This window comes from Acomys russatus, chromosome 22 (genome assembly GCF_903995435.1).
Source record: "Acomys russatus chromosome 22, mAcoRus1.1, whole genome shotgun sequence".
Classification (NCBI taxonomy): Eukaryota; Metazoa; Chordata; class Mammalia; order Rodentia; family Muridae; genus Acomys; species Acomys russatus.
Window position 1 is genome coordinate 16,732,219 of NC_067158.1, and position 20,450 is coordinate 16,752,668.

At 38.5% G+C, this 20,450-nt stretch overlaps 1 protein-coding gene across 1 annotated transcript in view; it reads right to left on the minus strand.

Moving 5' to 3' along the window:
- Positions 1-2,480: 2,480 nt before the first annotated feature.
- Zpbp (zona pellucida binding protein) overlaps positions 2,481-20,450 on the minus strand; it is a 101,710-nt gene continuing 83,740 nt past the window's right edge. The window contains exon 8 of the mRNA XM_051164718.1: positions 2,481-2,666. Within this exon, the coding sequence (XP_051020675.1) occupies positions 2,481-2,666 (186 nt within the window). The remainder of the gene's footprint in view (positions 2,667-20,450) is intronic.

The following is a 20,450-nucleotide window of genomic DNA, read 5'->3' on the forward strand; positions in this document are numbered from 1 at the left end:
AACTGTATTATGTAAGATTTATATAACTCCTGATTGTTTCATGGTTCTTCTTGATGTAGGTAGTTTATTATATATATGTGTATAATATAAATGTATACATAAAATAAAAATAAATATTTAATGAAAAAAGAAAAGCCAGATACATAGTGAAAATGCAAAAAAAAAAAAAAAAAAAAAAAAGCAGAGAGTCAAGAAAACAATCAGCCCAATTAAAAAGTGGGCTATATATCTCTGAAAAGAGAAGACACAAAAGAAATAAAAATAGCTAATATCTCAAAAAATGTTCATCATCCTTAGCAATTAGGAAAATAAAAATAACTTGAGAACTCATTTGTGATGGCTATTCTTGGTTATCAACTTGACTACATCTGGAATGAACTAACACCCAAGTGGCTGAACGCACATTTAAGAGATTTTTTTTAATTAAATGATTTGAAGTGTGAAGACCCTCTTTTATTCCACATTTTTTCAGTTAGGAAAATCCCCCTTTTAATCTGGAGCACACCTTCTGCTAACAGTCCTTGTGGAAGACACGGAAAAAGGAAGACTTTGGTCTTTGACCACTTGCCCTCACACTTGCCGGCCAGTCCACTCATTCACTGGCATTTCTTTGGGATTCTGAGATACACTGGAGAGCAGCTGAGACACCCAGCCTTGTGGGCTAAACAGCCATTGTGGGATTAGTTGGACCATAGCCTGTAGGCCATTCTAATAAATATTAAACACATATATTACATATATTGACTATATATAATATAAATATATTATGTATACAAAGTATATAAATATATATTATATGCTGAGAAGTGGCCATCATATAGTGGATATATTTTAGCTATTTGAGAATATATAGTCATTTTCTATATAATAAAACATATAACATGCAAATATGTTATAAATAAATGTATATTATAAAATATATTTGTATAAATATGTAAATATTTATAAGTATACACAGAAACAAACTTTTATATATAACATGTAGAAACAAGTATATTACTATTATAAATAATGAATGCATATATATTCTCAAATAGCTGAAAATGTATTATATGACCACTCCTCAGCACATAGCAAAAGGACTCTACATCACAATTCATGGATACCTTCACAGTCATGTTCATTGCTGATTTATTTGCAATAGCTAGGAAATGCAAGCAACCTAAGTGTCCTCCAACTAAGAATCAGTAATGAAAATGTAGTATTTAAAGGCAATGAAATTCTACCCGGCTGAAAGAAAAAAATGAAATAATGAAACTTGCATGTGAATGGATGAAGTATAAAATATTATACTGAATGAGGTAACCCAGGCCTAGAAATACATATGCTGCATGTTTCATCTGTGGATGCAAGCTCCAAATCTTTAGAATATAACGTAGAGCAACTGCAAATAACAGGAAAGTAAAAAGGGACTACAGTGGAAGGCAAGAGCATTAGAAAGGGGGATAGCAGGGCACAATTACTATGAAGATGGGAATGAGAATATTGGGCCAGGGAGACTTACCAAGTGAGGGCAGAGAAAGCAGCAGGGAAGCAGGAGCAATAAATAACACTATTCCTTTGTCAACGTCAGAGGAATAATTTCATGTTTACTTTATACTACATACAATATCAAGTTTATATGCATATATACATTATATACATATATATGCTTTACTTGAAGTTATATCACTTGGAGTGGCAATGGTTCCCTCCTCAAATTACAGGCTAACAAAAACCCAAAAGCTAGGCATGGTAAACCTACCTTCAAACTCTTGGTCAGGAGAAACCAACATTATGGACTATTGCTCTTACCCTAGGCATCTTCTGGAAAAAGAAGGTAGTGCCCTATTGCTGAGTACAGCACTTCAGGCAAAGGTCATGGAGGAGAACCCACTATTGCCACTTAGCTAATTTCTAACTACATTCTAAATACTTGCCGTTATGTCTACAGCGGTAATGTAGTTCTTGCGCATAATTAAAGAAGTGTCTCTTTGCAGCTGCTAGATATAATTATCAGAAACCACAACTGGCCACAATGTAGACAACTACTAATGAGGTGACCGTGCACAATTGATATATTTACAAAACAACCTAACACCTCTACACTTAAGAGCTAGGGCACATTAGGGAAGAAGGGCAGAAAAACTGAAAGAGCCAGGACCACGACACCTACTGCAACAGAGTTTCTTCTTTTTTGTTTTTGTTTTTTTTTTTAAAGAGAACACAAAGTAGAAGAGATGAGTAGAGGAACTGAACTGTGGGAAGGGTCAGGATGAGGATAAGGAGTAAATGGTATTTGAAATACATTGTATAAAATTGTCAAAAAATATAAAACATATTACTTTAAAAGTTAAGGTGGTTTTCTTTATACATATAGTTTCTTCAAATATATTATTTAAAATAAGTCAAGGTCTAAACAACAGTTTTAAAGAAGACATTCAGTTAAACATAATTAAGTAAATGAATTTTCAGGCACATAAAACATGAAGCGCACTTCATTACATACCACAGCACTCAGGGCACTTTGGGTGTTTCAGGACATTGATTCCATACCCAGGATAGCAGCGGTTAACCCACACCATTTGAAGGGTGCCTTCAATGTAATATATTTCAGGCAGTGGCTCCATGCGTTTGCCCAGGACTTCTACTTGCTGATTAAAAAATCTCTCTATGAGATTTTTAGCCTACATTAGAAACAGAATTTAAAATATTAATTATCTATGAACTAATATAAATTTAGTATAGAAAAGAGTGTCAAATTATTTATCTTCAGTTCTTAAGATATAAAAAAGAAGGCAAGGCACCTCAAATGTCTCAAAATGTACATTTATTTTTAAATGAGAGAGAAAGAAATTATTTCTCTTTAGCAAGTTCTTGGTCCTTTTGAACTTTGAGTAACTTAGAGATAGGCAACTGAGAAAAATTAAGTCAGCTGTTTAAAATTAAACACATTTATGAAGTTAAATTTACCTAAAACAATTCCATCTTATACCCATCAGAATGGCTAAGATCAAAAATTCAAGCGACACCACATGCTGGCAAGGATGTGGAGAGAGAGGAACACTCCTTCATTGCTGGTGGGAATGCAAACTAGTACAGCTACTTTGGAAATCTATCTGGTGCTATCTCAGAAAACTTGGAATAGGGCTGCCTCAAGACTCAGCTATTCCACTCCTTGGAATATACCCAGAAGATGCTCCAGCACACAACAACAAAATTTGCTCAACCATGTTCATAGCAGCCTTATTCATAATAGCCAGAACATGGAAACAGCCTAAGCGTCCCTCAGTAGAAGAATGGATAAAGAAACTGTGGTACATTTACATTATGGAATACTACTCAGCTATTAAAACACAAGGAATTCCCAAAATTAGTGGACAAATGGATTGAGCTAGAAATGATCATAATAAGTGAGTAAACCCAGAAGCAGAAAGATTCAAATGATATATACTCACTTATATCTGCATACTAGCCCAAGGAGCATGTCCCATGAAAGCCTTTACTTACCAGGAAACTGGGACAGAGGGGAGGGCATCCTATTGGGACTCGAGATGGGAGAAGCCTGGGAGAATAGCAAAGTAGAAGGATCCAGAGGGTCCTAGAAACCTACAAGTAGAACATTATGATAGGCAGATTTGGGCCCAGGGGTCCCGCTCAAACTATGGCACCAGCCAAGGACAATACAGGCAGTAAACTCTAAACCCCTACCCAGATCTAGCCAATGGACAGGACATTCTCCACAGTTGAGTGGAGAGTGGGATATGACTTTCACATGTACTCTGGTGCCTCATATTTGACCATGTCCCCTGGAGGGGGAAACCTGGTGGCACTCAGAGGAAGGACAGCAGGTTGCCAAGAAGAGACTTGATACCCTATGAGCATATACAGGGGGAGGTAATCCCCCTCAGGAACAGTCATAGGGGAGGGGAATAATGGGAAAATGGGAGGGAGGAAAGAATGGGAGGATACAAGGGATGGGATAACCATTGAGATGTAACAAGAATAAATTAATAAAAAAATTTTTAAATTTACCTAAAACATCTCATAAGTCACTAAGAATTGTGCCCTTCTACCACCCCCTTCCTTACTTTATGAAGGAAAATCGGGTTTAGAAACAAATTTAAATGTGCTGAGTTTTGGCTCTTTGCTATAAAACTAAACTTGCAAAACAATAAGGCATCCTCTTCGTAGATAATCACCTAGCTACAGTCTTCGTTCTGATTGAGTTGCAAGAACAGTAAGAGGCTGGATGTGTTTTCCTGTGTGGTGTCACATCTCTGCCTGAAATATGAAATAAATTCATAAACTCAAGCCCACTGTAAACCCGTTAGTTTCCTTGAAACATGAACCTGTACCTCCAGTCTAGTGAGAAGCAAGTGTAGCTGAGCTCACTGCTTTTGAACCTCAACTAGTCTGACTTCTTTGAATGCCTTCTTGAGTAAATTAATTCCATGAAAAGTCTAGCATTATTAAACCTTATAAAATAAACTATAATCAACACAATGTCTTCTTTTGTTATTACTCAATTACTTACATTTCTACAAATTAAATATTTTTGATAAACTTGGTCTGAAGAATTATTCACTTTTTGTTAGGTCAAACATAAATTCTGGCTAAGAAAGTACTTAAACAATTACTTGCAGGGGGCTGGAGAGTTGGCTCAGCAGCTAAGAGCACCTGCCACTCTTACAGAGGATGTGGTTCCCATCCCCAGCATACCCATGGCAGCTCACAGCCTCCTGGAACTCCAGTTCCAGGAATCTGGTATGCTCTTTCAGTCCCCAACACAAAGCACAGAGACTACATTTACACACATACTGGAAAACATTCATACACTTCAAATAATTAATTATATAAATCTATTATCTAATTCCTAGTATTTAAATATGCTGTTACAATTCAAAGTTAAAGGAGACACTTATAATCACTCAGAATCCAAACATCCTATGCAAAAATAAATGCAAAATAAAAGCAACCAAATACCAACAACAAATAGATAAAATCCCACATATAAAATCCCACCTGAAAACTGCAGACGAAAACAAACCATACTACTTTTCTCAGTCCCCCTCTAATAACGAAACACAAATACTTTATCATGAAAAATGATAGTATTAAATAACTGAACAATAATTTCTGATACTATGTATTTTGATTGTACATTTATCCTAATAATTTGTACTAAAAGGTACACTGGAAAGATTTTGAACTAAGTAGTGATTACAACTATAAACATAAACATTTTTAAGCAATTTAAATGATATGAGAGTGACGATAATTATAAAACCTAACCCAAAACTAAAATTCTAGTTTGAGAAAACAAATATGACTCAAATGGACACCAGATTTCTTATTCTATTCTTCTTCTCCACTCCCAAAACCTTAACGAAACAGATAAATAAATAGGAAAACAAATTGTTCTGCAATAACTTGTAGGCAAAATCTGTAAAAGAACTACTTTGACAGAAGGAAGTCTGACAACTTATTTTAAACACTGCACTCTGCTTCACTGAAATTGTTAATAGTGAATAAAGTAGGCTGGAAGGCTTTAATATTTGTCATATGTTAGCTCACCAAACTCAGGAGCCAACAAATGGATAGGCAGCAAGTATCATTCATTAGACAAAATCAGAGTAAGCAGGTTTTAATTTCACTAGATACTACAGATGATGTATCTATAAGACCAGTGGTTAGCTCACTCCTTAGGATCATTTCTAGCTCTATCCATTTATCCACAAATTCTGAGAATTCCTTGTTTTTAATAGCTGAGTAGTATTCCATAGTGTATATGTACCATGGTTTCTTTATCCATTCTACTACTGAGGGACACTTAGGCTGCTTCCATGTTCTGGCTATTATGAATAAGGCTGCTATGAACATGGTTGAGCAAATTTTCTTGTTGTGTGCTGGAGCATCTTCTGGGTATATTCCAAGGAGTGGAATAGCTGGGTCTTGAGGAAGCCCTATTCCCAGTTTTCTGAGATAGCACCAGATAGATTTCCAAAAGCCTTCACTTACCAGGAAACTGGGACACAGGGGAGGACATCCTATTGGGACTCTAGATGAGAAAAGCATGGGAGAATAGCAAAGTAGAAGGATCCAGAGGGTCCTAGAAACCTACAAGTAGAACATTATGATAGGCAGATTTGGGCCCAGGGGTCCACTCAAACTAAGGCACCAGCCAAGGACAATACAGGCGGTAAACTTTAAACCCCTACCCAGATCTAGCCAATGGTCAGAACATTCTCCACAGTGGAGTGGAGTGTGGGGTATTATTTTCTCACGTACTCTGGTGCCTCACATTTGACCATGTCCCCTGGAGAGGGAGACCTGGTGGCACTCAGAGGAAGGACAGCAGGTTACCAAGAAGAGACTTGATACCCTATGAGCATATACAGGGGGAGGTAATCCCCTTCAGGAACAGTCATAGGGTAGGGGAATAAGGGGAAAATGGGAGGGAGGAAAGAATGGGAAGATACAAGGGATGGGATGACCATTGAGATGTAACAAGAATAAATTAATAAAAAAAAGAAAAAGAAAAAAAATCATAAAAAAAGACCAGTGATTCTCAACCTTCCTAATGCCACAACCTTTTAATACAGTTCCTCACACTGTGATGACTCCAACCATAAAATTTTTTATTGCTACTTCATAACTATAATTTTGCTACTGTTATGAATCCTAATGAAAACATCTGTGTTTTTCTACGGCCTTAGGAGACTCTATGAAAAAGTCATTTGACCTCCCCACAAGGATCACCACTAACATGTTAGAAACAACTGTATTAGACAATCATTTGAATACTTTAAATAACACATTGCTTAACAATCTACGTGGGAGGGGGGCATCCCCGCTCAAGTATAGATCATACTAGCACAAAAAACAAATAGACTGCCCACCTGCCACAGAATTCTCCTATTCCTTCTGTTTGGTTCAAAAAGACCCAATTTGCTGCCACCCATTCCAGCACCACAGCCAATCCCTGCTGCTAGGCCCCTCTCTGAACTCAGAGAGATATCCACTGTTCAGATGCAGACCACAGCAGCAAGAACAGGTAGCTAAACTCAGTCAGAGACTCGCTGCTAGACAAGAGACCACACCAACCACTAGAACCCCAAGTTTCTCCACTATCTCAGGTATCCCCACACACTATTCCCAATACCCACCCCCTCCCTATCACCATGACTCACCCCCCAGTGCAGGGGGAGAGAACACACTCGACCAAAGGCCATACAAGCTGCCAGAACTCCAGGCCACAAAGACCAGAAGACTAAAGAGGAAACAGAAACCAAGGAATGAAACACCCATCCAATAAAGACAAACTCAAAAATCAGCACCTAGTCCTGTAATCACCACAAACCTAGAGGCCAGAAATCAATGTAAGAACGTAACAACAGCCAGGGCAATATGACCCATACTCCACCACTCACTCAGCTATCCAACTACAGTGGGCCATGAAAATTTCAACATAGCTAAAGTTCAAGAAAAAGACTTTAAAACCTACCTTATGAAGATGATAGAGATCCTTAAAGAAAAATAATAAATCTCTTAAGGAAATAAAGGAAAGGGCAGGGGGGAAATGGAGGAAACTAATAAATCCTTTAAAGAACTGAAACAAATTTTAAAAAACAGCTGAAGGAAACAAAACTGTTCAAGATATGAAAACAAAATTAAAAGCTATAAAGAAAACACAAATTAAGGGAATTCTGGAAATGGAAAATCTAGATAAGCAAGCATCACCAACAGAATACAAGAGATGGAAAAGAGAATATCAGATGTTGGAGACACAATACATCAGTCAAAGAAAATGCCAAATATAAAAACTTCCTGAAACAAAACATCCAAGAAATATGAGACACTATGAAAATACCAAACCTAAGAATAATAGGAATAGGAGAAGAATCCCAGCTCAAAGGCTCAAAATTATTTTCAACAAAATTATAGGAAAAAATGTCCTAATCTAAAAAAGGAGATGTCTATAAAGGAGGAAGAAAGCATAGAGAACAGCAAATAGACTGGACCAGAAGTGAAAGATCCCTCACCACATATTATAAACACTGGACATACATGTATCTAAAGACCTTTTAATTTGTCTAAGTAATGAAACTGTTGCATTTCAGACTGTGGCCAAGCTGCTGAGGTTCCTATTTAACATATCGAAGCTGACCTGGCCTCCAGGCTATCCCAGCATTCCTCAGTCCCTACCTGTTACAAGTATGGCTGGCATACTCTGCCCTCTGCCCTGAACTTTCCAGCCCAGGATCTGTGCTTCCCCTCCACAAGAAACATTTTGGTCTCTCTTACCCCCACCCCCCGCCTCTTTTCTCTCTGCCTGTGTACACTCTTTCTTCCTTCCTCCCCTGCGTTTCTTTCTTCTTCTACTTGGCGACTTCACTGATCCCCTCTTGTGAGGTTAGCGAACCTTCCAAAGAGCATACCTTTATACTGTGATGTGGCCTGAACTGGCTCATTTTGTCAGTGGATGATAACCTATCAGAAACAAATGTATACAGAAACAGCAATCTGAGCTGCCATCACCACTTGGCTAAACTTGTGGTAATTCCCTGAATATCCTTAGATCTATCCATCCTATATCACGTAGGAATCTAAATCTCTTCTTAGAGAAAATATTGAGTCTTTATAGACCTTAGAAACCATATTTCCAAAAGTGTTCATGGCAGGAGATAAGTAGGCCTGTCATGTTCCAAAGAAATAGGAGACAACTCACTCAGTACCTGTATCTCCTGCTAGCCCTTCTCCCCACACCCCCTACTCAAACCTCTCCCTCCCGGAAGCTGGGCTTCCACTCCCCCTCCCCCAGCCTCTCTTCCCTATACAACTCAGACATTTCCACTATGCATCCTTGGTCTCATGGCTCAAGGCTGGCTCTGCTTCTGGTATCTCATGGTCTGTTTGCCCTCTCTGTCTCCTCTCTCGCTCTCCTCCCACCCCTCTTTCATGGCCTGGTTCGGTCTGGACTCTTCTGGATGCCTCTGGCTATCCTTTCTCTCACACCTAGAGAAAAAAACATTCTCTCCTCAACCCATACCTAGGAGCAAGCATATCTTCATTGTTTTCATTCATCTGGTGAGGAAATTGGGGAGTGACATTTATAAGTTTCCTTCCAAATTTGACTCCATATTCTATAGTCAGCCTCTTCAGCTGCTTATTCCCTCCACCTGCTCTCTCGTAGGTAGTCTACTCATTAAATTCCTCTCTGGCTCCTGCAGCCTTCCATGCCCCCTGGGCACTCACCACTCATCCCTGGCTCCTGCAGCCTTCCATGCCCCCTGGGCACTCACCACTCACCTCTGGTTCCTGCAGCCTTCCATGCCCCCTGGGCACTCACCACTCATCTCTGGCTCCAGAAACCTGCTATGCCCTCCAAAGCCCCCACCAAGGGGCAATTCCCTACTTACTATGACTTATTTCTCTACCTCTATATTGGAACCCTCCCTTTCTCCAAAAGCCTGAGTCCACCTTTTCCTCTCCTCTACTGGATGAGTGTCTCCCCACTGCTGCGTGTGCTTTGTCTGCTATTACTGTAAAAGCCACACTGGAGTGTCAGGGTGCTCCTTTTGCCCTATTTGGACCTCTGTCATGTGGAAAGTGACCCCTTTCCTCTGTTCTTTGGGACATTTCTCTCATACAAGTCTCACATTCAGCTTTGGAGACAGACCCCTGGGTTGAAATTCTTGTCACCACAACACTTAACCCTCTGTTCTCCTCATCCTCTCCACTCTGTATTTGAAATCCTCCCTCTGGCAGCACTCCTATACTCTCAGCTCCTGTCTGAACGTACCACAGCTTCTTTCTGTCTCTGCATGCCCTCTTGGAACTTATAGGAACCCTCCTTCTGGTGAAGCTTGTTTTATGACTCTTCTCTTAGTTTTTATTGAAGCTTCTCTGTCTTAGTACAAATGGCAAGCCTTAGTACAGCTCAATCAATGGCCAAAAGTTGACACCCATGATTTCTAAATTCTCTCATATAGTGTAACTTCTGGCACTTCAAAAACAAATGATTCTAAAATCTCTGCTCTACAACCCCAAAAGTCAGTAAGATTCTACTTTCTCTTCTTCAGAATGCTTTATCTCTGATTTCTTTGCACACTGCTCTCAAGAAATCTTTTTAATACTATTGTGTAAACATTTTATCTCAGGATCTGTAAGTTCATTAGGTGTGGTTTTAAAAACCTGCAACAGAAAGTTATCTTAAAACCTATTACAAAGGAAGGCATGTGCATGGTTGAAGAGCCAGCAGCAGAGACCTGCACAGTACCCTGCTGGGAACCACAATGACATCTGTGGTACATGTTATCAACAAGGACCAATCAGATACCCTCTGGTCTGCGCTGCAGCCTGAACCCATTTTGAGGTAAGAAGGCAGCGCTGCCACTGGGGTCCGCATTGATAAAAGTGGCCTGCTGGGGTAGGGGTGCTGCCACTGAGGGTCACATCTGGGTTTGAAGTCCTACTGCAGCTGAGATCTCTGTCAATGTCCATGGTCTGAATTACCACCAAAGGCCATGCCAATGTCCACTGGCTATGCTGCCACCCAGGCACCATGCTGATCTGAGTGGCCTTCACTGTCACCTGAGGTTATCCTTAAGTCCAACATGTGCTGCTGCTGAAAGGGTCCTGTGGTCTGTGGTCCTACTGTAGCCAAGGGCTGTGTTGATGCAATGTCTGTAGCACATGTCACCACTAAAGGCCACGTGGCTATCCCTGGTCTATGCTTCAACCTGAACCCACATCAATGTCTGTGGGCTGTGCTGCCACTGGGGGCCACGTTGACATAGTGGCCTCTGCTGCCACCTGAGTCCATATTGATATATGTGGTCTGGGCAGCCTCCAAGGGCCTTGTCTGGGTCGATGTTCTTTCTTCAGACAGGGGCTATGTTGGTGGTCTATGCTGTTGCCAGAAACCATGTGGAGCCCATGATTCTTACTCCCGCTCTCTGTGAAGAGCAACTTTGGCTGTGATATTACTGACTGCAGATGCACAGTTTAGAGGGAAGGACATAGAAGGTGACAACCCATACCCCCAACACCCAGCCCCCACGAAATAATAACAGTCTAGACAGGAAGCCACTGAAGAGAACTTTTTAAAAGTGTGACAGGGATGCTGAAGAGTAGCTTCCTACAATTGATGGTTTGTGGCGAGGGTGTGGGAGAAAAAAAGACACAGTTCTATCTATGGGGCAGGGCACTGAGGGTTTGACCATGCTCCAGTGAGTTATAGATAACATAAGGTTCATTTTTTTCCCCTTTTATCTTTGTTACATTTTTTGTCAAAGGGAGTCACAAAGTGTGTGTGTTAGGGGTGGGGTGGGGATTGAACACAGAGGGATGGGGAGGGATTGTGATGGGGTGCATGATGTGAAACTCCCAGACAATCAATACAATATTATGTGGAGGGAAAAGGATAAACAAAGAATTTTTAAAAATGAAAAAGGAAGGAAGGAAGGAAGGAAGAAAGGAAGGAAAAGCTATCAAATAAACATTCCAAAGAACATATAAAGATAAACTTGTAAATTTTTTAAATAAAAAAATCATAACAAAAGGTTATTTTAATTTGCTATATGTGAGTTAATTATTAATTTAGAAAATATCTACTTACTGTATATGTAATTTGAATTCAACTCTTGCATAGAAGTTTTTATTTTCTTCTTTTTTTATTAATTTATTCAGATTACATCTCAATTATTATCCCAACACTGTATCCTCCCATTCCCCTGTCCCTCCCACTTTCACTCTATTCCCCTCCACTAGGTCTATGACCAAGGGGGACCTCCTCCCTCACTATATGGTCATAGGCTATCAAGTCTCATCTTGGTAGCCTGCTTATTCTCTCTCTGAGTGCCACCAGGCCTCCCCACCAAGGGGAGGTGGTCAAATATGGGGCATCATAGTTCATGTCAGGATCAGTTCCCGCTCTCCACACAACTGTGGAGAATAGCAACCATGTGACTTGCTTTCATCTTGCCTCATCAGGATGGAAGTAACCAGATGACTGGTAGCCATCTTTAATAAGGTGAAAGAGAATATGTACCATGTGACTTTACTACCATCTTGATTAAGATGATCACATGGCATAAACCAACTAAGGCAATACTCATGAAATGTCTTAGTCTTTCTGAACCCTCTGCTTATCACTGTTATCTCCTTTTGGACTAAGGAGAAAACAGCAGGTCTCCAAAATATTTTGGATTAATATGTATTTTTAAATGATAAATTCCTAAGGTCATAAAGCTCTACTAAAGATTAACAAAAGCCAACTTAGATTTACATCTAATTATTTATGTCCTTGATAACTAGTCAACATCAGGCTTCTAAAAATTTTGTGTACATAATAAACAACATATATTTGATAAATAATATATATTCATTTACAATATTTAATATATATACACTATATATATATTTACAACGATATACTCCAACTAAAAGAACCTAACTTAGGGATGTATGTCTAACTACTTATGTCTTTGTCATGTTCAACACAAGGCTCATAGAAAATTTTAAATAAAGAACAATATGTACTTGACGAATAAGGTATGTTTGATAAATAATGTTTAGAAACTCCCAAGGTTATTCAGGCTAACAAACTGACTTTCAGATATATGTCTAAGCTTTTTGTTTTTGTTAGCTTTCTTAAGTTTCAGCTATTTGGATTAGCTGAGTCTTACAAACAACAAAGACTGATGTCCTATAATGGCGCATTATGAAAAGATCAAGAAAAGTAAAGTTCCCAGTCTTTCTGTGAACTACACTTATAGCTTAACTCTGATTTTGATGCTAAAGGATCTTCAATTAAATCTTCATCTCAAAATTTTAAGGCTCAAACTTAAGAGGGATAAAGATGTAAAATTTCAATCTAATCAAATCTAATTTTCGAACTGTTAAAGATAATTAAGATATGCACCTTATAAATGATCAAATGTGTTGGTATGCTCAGAAATAAACTCATAGTCATGCTAAGTACAAATGTAAATCATTTATAATGCAAAATTTATTTGGTCTCCTTTATGTATTTTTCAAGGTTAAGCTAAAAGCAATTAACTAAAAACAAAGTTTGTTTAAAATCAGATATACTTAATAAATAATGTTCTTCAAACTCTTCAGAGATCTCCTGAATATGACATTTTAAACATTTATTGAAAAAAGCTTCCTGCAATAGACAGAAACTTCAGCTCTTTTTCTGATAGACTGAGTTGTCAAGATGTTTAAAGATTTTACTTTTATTTTAAATTGCATATACAGTGTATGTCTGCACATATGTATGCATGACTGCACAGACAGAGAAGTTCATGGAATATCCTGAACCTGCATTTACAGGCAATTGTCCCCCTACTGATAGTGAGGGGAACATAGCTTAGGTCATCTGTAAGACCACTGGGGTCACTTAACCATTAAGCCACCTTTCCAGCCCACGTGTATTTTTTATTTTGTGTGTGTGTGTGTGTGTGACAGAGAGAGAGAGAGAGAGAGAGAGAGACAGAGAGAGAGAGACAGAGACAGAGAGAGACAGAGAGGGAGAGAGAGAGAGAGAGGAGCGAGAGGAGAGAGAGAGAGAGAGAAGAGAGGAGAGAGAGGAGGAGGAGAGAGAGAGAGAGAGAGAGAGAGAGAGAGAGAGGAGAGAGAGAGAGAGAGAGAGAGAGAGAGAGAGAGAGAGAGAGAGAGAGAGAGAGAGAGAGAGAGAATTGACAAGTTTTGCTTCTGGGATGATTTCTTCCCATTATGATCAGATAATATATTTTGTATGAGTGTATCCTTATTGTCTGATAGATATTTTCTATTCTAGTAATGCCCAATGTACATTTAGCATATTCTGTGAACATGCATATTCTACTGTTGTTCATACAGTGTTTTGGATATGTGCTTTTAGTATTATCTATCTATAGTATACTTTTTTAAAGATTTGTTTATTATTTATACAGTATTCTGCCTGCATGTGTAACCGCAAGCCAGAGGAGGGCACTAGATCTTACTATAGATGGTTGTAGGTCATCATGTGGCTCCTGGGAATTGAACTCAGGACCTTTGGAAGAGCAGCCAGTGCTCTTCTTAACCTCTGAGCCATCTCTCCAGCCCCCTCTCTGTATTACTCTTAAATTCCTCCATTTCTTCATGATTTGTGTGTGTGGCTGCTTTACCCATTGATGTAAGCATGGCATTGACTTGTATGATGCTGCTATCTGTTTCTTCTCTTCAGTTCTCTTAATATTTGTTTTTACATTAGGGTTTCAGACATTAAGTACTTAATATACAAAACAGAGAGAAAGCCGATTGTTTACGGATCGCTCAATCACTACAAAATGCCGTTCCGTGTCTCTTACAGCAGTCTTCCACTTAATTGCTTTGAAACTACCAGACCTCTTTTGATTATGTTTTCATTTTTTAGCCTTTCCCTTTAGCCTTTATATGTGTTTAGATATGAAGTGAGGCTTTCTTAATCCCTACGTCTTGTGCTGTCTTTATGTTTATAGTATTAGTGGCTAAGGGCTTACCCATATCATCGTGCTAAGTGTTCTTTGCATTTTCACAGCATTTTGCCCCACTTCCGTCTTCACTAGTGTGTAGTTGATATTTGAAATAATGTCCTTTTCATTTCTTTTTAATTATATTGTTCCAATGTTTTATTTGTGATTACTTGCTCTTTCCATCACAGAAAACAAAGTGCAAGTTTATTTAAACTGATAAGTTATCATCAGTTGTATACAGAAGCTCTATGTGGTTATTTCTCTCATTGTACCTTCATTTCCAATGAACTTGTTAGTATGTTTATATTAACTTCCTGCTTTTATTATTGTGAGTCCCATACAGAAATTAAATTACAAATGAAATATCAATAATGCATCATCAATTTATATTTTTCAATATACTTTACTTTAAGATAACTTTTTACATTCACAAGAGTTCAGTTTACTTTAAAGAGGCTTTTGTTGCAGCCTCAAGGAGTTTGTTTCCCACTTGTTCCTGGGCAGGCTGGGTAGTAATGAGCTCCCAGAATCTGTGGATGTGATTAATATGGCTTACTTGCAGAGGTAAAGATGGCCCAATGAAAGGGGGATGCTAACACAAAATGAGAGAGATACCAGACTTTGCTCTGCCTTTGGTTATAGTTTGGTTCCTAGTAAGAAACAGATACTCTAAAAATAGTTTTTAAATATCAGTTATAATCAGATTTAAGTGTCTATCAAATTGGTTCATTTAAATTTGTAATAGAAAATTAAAATGTCTGCAGGGCTGTTAAAATGTTTTGTCTGAGTTTCAGATATGGCTTCCTGGGTTGTCACTGGGATGTAAATATTTTCTTAAGAAAAGAAAAGTTGCAAGGCTGGAGAGATGACTAGTGAGCACAGTGCTTGTTGCATAAGCATGGGAACCTGAGTTGGATCCCCAGCACCATGTCAAAGGCCAAGAATGGTAGCAGGAACCTCTAGTTTTAGTGCTAGCTGGACAAAGGCAGGTAGATCCTGGGGACTCTGTGGCCTGAAAATCCAGTAGAAATGCTAAGTGCCAGGTTCAGAGAGAAAGACACTACCTCAAAAAACAAGGTAGAGAGCAATAAAAGTTGACAGTGGTGACTTGCTCAAAGGTGCTTCCATGGGTTCACAGGTTCACACGTATACATCACACACACACACACACACACACACACACACACACACACACACTTCTTAATGGATCTGGAAATTTGATATGAGATATTTGGGGTAAAAGTTTTTCATATAGGAAAACTTAGACAGTTAGTAAAGCATAATTCCAAAATGGAAATAAAAAAGGAAATAAAAAAGAAACATGGACAAACCCAGAAAGCTCATCATTAAATGTCTACATCACAAAAGATATTTATAGAAGAAAACTGAAAGATGGTGCACAGTGAGTGAGCTCACTATGGTGAAAGAAAGATTGTGCAGTGAGCTCACTACAGTGAAAGAAAGATGGTGCACAGTGAGGGAGCTCACTACAGTCAAAGAGAGATGGTGCACAGTGAGTGAACTCACTACAGTGAAAGAAAGATGGTGCACAGTGAGGGAGCTCACTACAGTCAAAGAAAGATGGTACACAGGGGGCGAGCTCACTACAGTCAAAGAGAGATGGTACACAGTGGGTGAGCTCACTACAGCGAAAGGTTAGACATTAAAGTCAAGCTTTGCTCTGTCCTTATTTCATCAACCAATCTGCTCTAGACATTATAAGGAAGCCACAAAGGCAGGAAAAGATAGGAGAAATTCCAAAATAAATTTTACATTTTTGAGATTCAACAACAGGAACAGAATGAGTGTGGCCCAAAACAACTATAGGAACAAGAGTAAATCAAGTAATAGCCTTAGCCATGGGAAACAACACATTTTCCAGGCACATTAGCACCTGCCTTCTTGATCAATAAATCAAATTGAAAGCCCCCAAGTAAGTCCACACACCTATGGACAGCTGATTTTTGACACATAAGTCAGAAGTACACACTGGACAAAAGACAGCATCTCCAACAAATGGTACTTATCAAACTACATGGTTGCATGTAGAGAATGCAAATAGATCTATATTTATTACCCTGCAAAAGACTCAATTGCAAATAGATCAAGGACCACAACATAAGAGGTAGCCTGAATGTAAAAAAGAGAAAATGAAGATTAACCTTGACCTCACTGATATGGGAAAGGACATTCTGGACATGACACCATTAGCACAGTAATAAGATAAACAATTAATAAATATGTCCTCATGAAGCTGAAAAGCTGTATGACAAAGGATATGATCTTTTGGGCAAAGCAGCAGCATAGATAATAGGAAAAGATATTTACCAATTATGTATCTTCTAGATGCTTAATACCTAAAATATATAAGAACCAAAAAAAAAAAAAAACCTGAACATTAAAAAAAGACCAATTTTCTATCATAGGGTACAGATCTAAGCAGGGGTCTCAAAAGATGCAGCACAAGTGGCTGAGAAGCACTTAAAGAAATGTGCAACATCCTTCGCCATCAGGAAAATGCAGGCTGAAACTACTTTAAGATTTCGTATTACTCCAATTAGAATGGCCAAGATCACTAAAGCAATGATAGCACATGCTGGCAAAGATGCAGGGAAAGAGAAACACTTACTCATTGCTGGTAGGACTGCCAACTGCTACATCCACTATGCAAATCAGTGTGGCAGTTCCACCTCAGGAATTTCTTGCTATGGCAGATATAAATATTTCATTTTCTTTTTCTGTATGAGAGTTTTGTTTTCTAATAAATTACAAACTAAATTCCCTTTCTAAACAAATGTGCAATTAAAAAATACTAAGAAACTCTATGACACCACAAAGCAGACATTTCTAGTCACATGAGCATTTGGAGAGAGAGGATTAAGAAAACCTCAATTCAAAGAGTCTGTTGCCTCCGTGGTAACACAGAAAGCAAAGCCATGCTACTGCTTTTTAATTTAGTATAAAGGACAGGCATAATTTATAGAAAAGGTCAACAATTCAGTTTTACACAAATGTTCTCCTGTCAAAGCTATAAAGACCTGATGCTTGCTGAGACCTGTCAGGGTAGTCCAAGGCCTACATACTTCAGACTGGAATAACTCAAAGTTGTAAAATCTCTTCTGAGTCGTAGGACCTCAAGAGCAATGAAGGGTATAGCTACTAATGTTGTGACCTGTTTAAGGACTTGACAATTCTCGTCAAACAAGGAAAATTCTAAGTTGCAAATGTAAATGTCACATACGAACTTATGCGACACGTATGAACATAGCTGTGACCTTGTGTTATTTTGTTCCTTTGAGGAATTTCTGATATGCATACTTAACAATTAGAGCCTCACACTGTTTTCCTCTTAGTTTTGTAGCATCACTGGATTCCTTCTTGGAGTTGTTCTTTCTTCTTTTGCCATTTTCTCAATGTGTAAGCAGCAGTATACATTTTACAGAGTAAGGGTTTCCACTTCTAAACTCAGAAATTCTAACAGCACGGAGGAAACCTGTCTCATAATTAAAGAACGATATCGTGTTTATGCATGACAACTCAGGTAACATATTCTTGGCACTCCGCGGTTTAGATGCCCCAATAAGGAAATCTGTCACAATTCTCCCTTAGAGATGATTTCCTAGTATCAAAGCTATCAGGTTGCTCATGGTAAATGGCTCTGCTATTATTTGTGCTCAACGTAAGATCAAGCCTAACAAGCTGCTGTATGTTTTACTGTTTAAGTGCTTAGGTGTCGTGAGTAATGGTATCGTTTCTTCCATATTCAAAAAATGGTGATCCATTAATCTCCAATTCAGAACTTCTAATATTCTAGTTATATCAGGGAGGATGACACTTTTGAGCTTTGAATAGGTCAACTGCATTCAGCAGGTAAGAAGTTATAGAACTGCATCCTCAGCAGTAACTAAACCTTAAGTTTAAGGCATCAAAGGATGATGGAGGAAAATTGAGGCATGAGGAAAAAACAGGAAAAATTAAAGAAATATTAATTTTTGTCACATACATCTGTTTGAAGTTGCTCACCAGCTGAGAGTCAATGATTCCAGCACATTTATGGTAATGTGGCTTGCATGGAGACTATGTTCCTGTATACAAATTCTAAGGACCCTAAGTGTCACTCAGTATAAGATTGGATAAAGAACTGTGGTACATTTACACGATGGAATACTACTCAGCTATTAAAAATAAGAAATTCCCAAAATTTGTGCACAAATGGATTGGACTAGAAATGATCATAATGAGTGAGTTAACCCAGAGGCAGAAAGACTCAAAAGGTATATACTCACTTATATCTGGACACTAGCCCAAGAGGCATGTCCCATGAAAGTCTTTATTTACCAGGAAAGTGGAACAGAGGGGAAGACATCCTATTGGGACTCTAGATAAGAGAAGCATGGGAGAATGGGGAAATAGAAGGATCCAGAGGGTCCTCGAAACCTACAAGAACAATATTGTAATGGACGGATCTGGGCCCATGGGTCCTGCTCAAACTATGGCACCAGCCAAGGACAATACAGTGCAATAAACTTTGAACCCCTACACAGATCTAGCCAATGGACAGGACATTCTCCACAGTTAAGTGGAGAGTGAGGACTGACTTTCACATGAACTCTGGTGCCCCATATTTGATCATGTCCCCTGGATGGGGAGGCCTGGTGGCACTCAGAGGAAGGATAGCAGGCTACCAAGAAGAGACTTGATACCCTATGTGAGGGGGGCACCTCTTCCTCCTCAGTCACAGTCATAGGGGAGGGGAGTAAAGGGAAAATGGGAGGGAGGGAGGAATGGGAGGATATAAGGGATGGTATAACAATTGAGATGTAATATCCCTAAATTAATAAAATATATATTAAAAATTCTAAGGATGCTAAAATGGCAATGAGCCCTCCTCAATATGTGCATTGCGTATGGCCTCATACCTTTCTAATATATAAGCCTAAAATTTCATGGAAATAATGCATTCAAAGCTCAACTTCTATGACAGTAAAAATATCTGAACTTTCTATACAACCCTACGGATGGAGATGACTAGGATGACATTATAGATTGTAATCCTAGCCAATGTTCCTCAGAAACCTCTCTATCAACTCTTATACCAAAAACATTTTTAATAAGCTCTAATTATGCTTCAAACTGATTCAATCCTAAAGTTCTTTTTCTTTTCTGCAATGAATTCAAGGATCTAACCCTGCCCCCACCATCTTAATAGATGTCTCTAAAAAGAACTCCTTAGGTTGCTACAGATCAGTAGAGAGCTGGGTCCCCAATTCTGCCGCACTACCACTGACAAGCTAGAACACAAAAAATTAATCATGATAATACATCACACAATTAAATTTTAAAAGCACATTTTTCTCAACTGATGGCAGAAAAAGTATTTTAAAATGTTAACACTCATCTATGATAAAAATATAAGAACAAAAATAAATTAACAGAACCCAAACCACGTAGAAGTTCAGATACCATCACACAGAATATTTAAAGACAGAAAGTTTTTCCTCCATGATAAAGAGTAAGAAGCCTGGTTTTTATTCTTCTATTTAAAACAGTCTGGGGAAATCACAGGTAGTGCAAATAAGGAAATAAAAGAACAATTCGATTTGGAAGGCAAACTATAACATTATCTCTGTTTGTAGATGAAACAATCTTACAAGCAGCAAAGCTAGAAGCCTCCACACCATCATTAATTCAAGAAGTGAAAATAATAAATTCACAGGAGTCACAGGATGTAAAATTTATAGGAAATAAAACAATTGGCTTACCATACATTAAAAACAGAAGCATCCCCAAAGGAAATTAAAGTTGTGATTCCACTTACAATAGCATCAAAAAGAACTAAAAGGCTAACAAGAAAAGTTAGCCAAGAACATGAAGAACTTGTTAGCTTAAAATTATAAAATGTCGCTTAGGAATTAATGCTTTTTGTGCAACTCACTATTTTAGGGACTAACAATTCTGAAGTGCCAACCAACTCCTAGTTAGCTG